Source organism: Triticum urartu, chromosome 7A (assembly GCF_056163025.1).
Source record: "Triticum urartu cultivar PI428250 chromosome 7A, HENAU_Tu73, whole genome shotgun sequence".
In the NCBI taxonomy this organism is placed as follows: Eukaryota; Viridiplantae; Streptophyta; class Magnoliopsida; order Poales; family Poaceae; genus Triticum; species Triticum urartu.
This window is the reverse complement of record NC_141879.1, coordinates 8,643,197-8,647,657: the sequence shown is the minus strand read 5'-3', so window position 1 is coordinate 8,647,657 and position 4,461 is coordinate 8,643,197. Positions and strand designations below refer to the sequence as shown.

At 46.2% G+C, this 4,461-nt stretch overlaps 1 protein-coding gene across 1 annotated transcript; it reads right to left on the bottom strand.

The window, feature by feature from the left end:
- Positions 1-505: 505 nt before the first annotated feature.
- Positions 506-3,573, bottom strand: LOC125526949 (receptor-like protein kinase 7). Its single transcript, XM_087535286.1, has 3 exons — positions 3,441-3,573; positions 1,080-1,787; positions 506-982 (listed from the first exon to the last, which is right to left on the bottom strand). Exons 2-3 carry the CDS (start codon positions 1,732-1,734, stop codon positions 672-674), a joined length of 966 nt encoding a protein of 321 aa, XP_087391412.1. The 5' UTR covers positions 1,735-1,787; positions 3,441-3,573; the 3' UTR covers positions 506-671.
- Between the last annotated feature and the right edge of the window lie 888 nt (positions 3,574-4,461).

Genomic DNA, 4,461 nt, shown 5'->3' with positions numbered 1-4,461 from the left:
GATGCTTAACTATACTACTTAGTTAATCATAAAAGCATTCTACGACCATATCGAGTAGTGTAGTGAGGTTACCTGATCAATGTGCTGCCCATCAGAGAACACTAATGAAGCCATCCATCCATCCATACCGAGAAGCGTTGTGAATCTACACATTTACACAGGCAGAATATATCAAGAAAAGAATATGGCAAAAGAGCTTGGGATGTAGTCCCGAAGAATTCTTCAGGTTCCGTTGGCAATATACTAAGCCGCTCTTCTTAAATAAGTAACTAAATAATATGCACAACTTAGGAGCCTGAATGAAGGAGAAACAAAGGAAGTCTCGTTTTTGCGGGATCCTGCAGAATGTAAATAATAATAATCCCGAGGATAATGTTATGTTCAGATACTACTTGTTCAAGTCCTCAGAACTAGCAGCAAGAAGAGTTTGCACAAAGAGAAGGAGACTAAGCAGCGGAATTTTGCATAGGTGAACTGAACACAATAGGGCAATAGAATGTTATGAGAAAAGGGTAGAACAGTCCACGTTATTCAAATTAGTTCAAACGAGTCATCATATGGTCCATACATGCATGCGTGAATGTTCTTTCAAAAAAAAAAAACAACGAGCATTACATCAGAAAGCCGGTGAGGAGGCCACGGAATGGGGCACGCCAACGGCAGCGGCGGAGTCATTTGAGAGCCATCCGCATGGATGGCCTTTCCTTCGGATCCACGGTAGTGCAATCCACGCCCAGCATGAACACAGTTGCCATCTCCTCCCTGTACCGTGCTTGATCTGGTATGCTCCTGTCCACAACATTCTGGAATGCTTCCTGTTGGTTCGCCATCAGTATACGGAAGTTGTTCTGTGCCCAATTCGCCAAATGACCATCTGTTGTAGCTTCATTGGTCATCCGCCCCGTGACAAGCTCCAGCATCAGCACTCCAAAGCTGTAAATGTCTACCTTCTCCGTCAGCTGGTTTTTCCCCAACCCATATTCTGCAGTTAATCATTTGTAGTATTAGTTAAAAGACCAAGCTAGTTAAGACATAATAATTCACTGTAACTAACAAAAGTTAAGACAGAATTCCATTACCTGGAGCTGCGTACCCAAAGTTACCAGGACGCAGGTCCGTGATTGGCAAGGGTTGGCCGAGCCCCGCCATGTTAACCTGTGCAGCGCCAAAGCTGGCTATCACGGCCTTGAAATTCTGATCAAGCAAGATGTTTTCAGAGTTGATGTTGTGGTGGACAAACAGTTTGTTGCATCTGTGGTGTAACTGGCGGAGCCCTCTGGCCACACCAATGGCGATGCCCCTCCTGTCCGGCCAGCTGAGGTGCCGACCGGCATCCATGGGTTGGTGCAGCCAGGATCGAAGGCTTCCATGAACCGGATACTCATAAATGAGCATGATTGCGTCTTCCCTCTGGATATGGTCTACAACTTTGATGATGTTTTTGTGAGAAATGTTGGCTAACAGGAACATCTCCGAGTTGCAGCGGTACATGACATTGCCGTCTACTTGTAGCGCTGGGTTCGCATTGTGGAACTTCTTGACGAGCAGCTTATTTGGGGGACTAGTCCCAGCACTACCCTGATCATAGACTAAGTACAACTGTTCGCCCTCTGCTGTCCTTCTGCTAGCCAACACCCTTGTCGCGTTATCTTCAGTAAGGTTGTCGACTATGGCTTGTTCATTGCGCACAATATGCTGCACCGCCGCAGGATGGTTCCAGGACTGAAAACTCATTCTCTTAGCGGCCGGGTAGGGCGTGGAGAGGTTTGTGTGAAGGGTGCGTCAACCTGCAGACACATTACCTGTTATATTCCGTAGTATTCCCTCAGTTACATGCACATATACAACTACTGAGAGATAAAGAGAGATGCATGTTCATAGCTAGTTTGAGTTGAGCCAATAAAAAGTAATCCGTTTGACAGCCACATGTTTTCTTTTCATACGATCCTGGAAAAGGATCGGGTTCCACTACTATCAATGATAACGGAACAGATAGAAAAAAAAAACATCAAAGAAAAAGTAATTAGTTTGACGGCCACATATTGACAACAAACGGCAAAGAATGACAAATTAGAAGAATTTTTGTGCCTTTTGAAATAGTAACAGAACATACAGGAAAAAAGAAAGCATCCAAGAAATAGTACAGGATGTTCCTTCAGTTAAGACAGACAAAGAATACAAAACAAGGCAGGATGCCCCCATTGCTGCCTCAGCTGCTGAAGCTCTACATGGAGGACGCCGTGCTATGGAGGGTGCGGCTTCCGAAAGCTCTGAATGCTGCGGCGGATGCCCGTTCGATTCGAAACACCCCCCTCTCTCCCCCCTGTACCTCTCTGCTGTCATGCATGTTGTACATGCAACACATCTGGGCGTTTTGGCCCCTGTTAATGGTAAAGATTCAGGTGGGAAAAACTCCCCCGTTGAAAATTCAAAAACGAAAAAGTTAAGACAGACAACTAGATTTGTTGTTTTCTTTTGATGCTTCATTTTGAGCCAATAAAATCCACACTCTATCGAAAGAAGACAACTAGATTTGCTGTTTTTGGTTGTGTGTGGTCAACTATTCATAGTTCAATTTCTGATGATAATTGTACAAGGATGAAATTAGTGAAATGTTGATACTAGAAACAAAAAAAGGGGCAAGGCAGACAACTAAGATTGTACAAGGAAGGATGATATTACTGAAATGATGACGGTACAAAAAGAAAAAAAGGTAAGACAAACAACAAAGATGGTACAAGTATGAGATTACTGAAATGATGATAAAATGGCTATAGCCTCTGCCCTAGTACTCCTATAACTCTTTAGGACATGGTATTCAACAGATCTACCGGGATTCAATTACCACGCAGATTCAGAACAGTAAGAAGAGAGAGCACAATAGCATGTGGAACCCAGCTGGAAGCATACAACTGCTGCTGTTCGAAAAAAGTTCAACTCAGGTAGTGTTGCTTAGAAGTAAGAAAATAATTTGCTGGTGGATCACCGGCGGTGGAGATGGAGGCAGTCAGAGTTGGAGAAGATGACTGCAATGCAATGCAGGGCACGGGAGGCCCAAACTGCGGCGACGAATTTGACGCTGAGCGGCCCGTGAACGCTGGTGTCCCTCCCGACGGCACGGGCACGGGGAGACACCCCCCTCTCCCCGCGCAACATCCACATCCACCTCTCCGGCGGCCCGGCCATCGCCTCCTCCAGATCTAGACCTGTGTATGGGTGTGGAGACTGCAGCAAGGGCAGCGGAGGCGGCTTGTGCGTGGGAATGAATGGAATGGAATAAACTAAGTGGGCGTGATGCGGGGGGGGACGCCTCCACGCTGCAATGTGCGTTGATCTACTCAACTGAACCGAGGGTGATCCACTCCAACTCGGAAACAATCGAGTCACTCGATCGGACCAACCAAATTATGCCATGCAATACTACGTAAGTACGTACGCACCTCGACCGCTTCGGATCAAGATCAAGCTGAGTGCGACGAGCTTCTCGCTTCTGCCGCTGTCGTCGCCGTAGCCGTCGCCTTCGCCGGAATATTGATCACGGGGTGATGGAGTACGTGTGGGTGGGTCACGAGGTGGTACTGTTGCTCTGCCAAGCGTCGATCGGTATATGTACTACGTAGTACCCATTGCAGCAACGTCGAGAAGCTTCTAACTTAGCCACACACCTGTCGGCCTCCGTTGTTTCTGTTGCCGACTCGAGGCTACGTACTTTACCTGTCCCTCGCCCTCTTTCTTTTTGCACCAGGTCGGCACAGTAGAATGACATGTAAAAAAAAGTGAACGAAAAGGGTCGGCGTTGTCAGAGAAAAATCCTCTTTAGCTACGGTTCCTCCGTAGGATACTGCCCTTTTTGTTTTGAGAAACGCATAGGAATCTGCCTTGCAAGTCTTAGAAAACGCGCGTGCACATGGGCCGCATCACGCCAGTCATGCCCCTTTCTCTCTCTTTGGGAAGGCTTCTGCCTTTCTCTCTCTAAAATAAACTTTCTTTCCCGTTGCCTGATAACGCGCATCAGCCGCCTGCACCGCCCGGCCAACCACATGAGTCTCCAGATGGCCCGCTGCTGCCTCTCCACATGCCCGCTATGTCAGGGTGTGCATTATGTTTTTTCGGTCTGGTTTATACGGATTTTATACTTGGTTTATACGGTTTTATACATAGACATGGCTTGGTTCGGTAATAACGGTTTACTTTCGGTTCAGTTTGGTTCTGGTAATGACCAAATTGTCACGAATTTTTGAGCCAACATATAACCTTTCCACATGTAAATGCATGATATATGTCATAAGGAGGAAAAACAATTAGAAAAGGATAAAGAAGGGATGCTCGATAAGTAGCCAGACTAATCATGTAAACCGAAGCACTAAGTGGGTCAGAAAGCACTATAGCAAGGCAGCCCATTATGCTTTTGAACCCAAAGAATCTAAATTTTGGATTAACCAAATAGTTTTCTATTTCTAA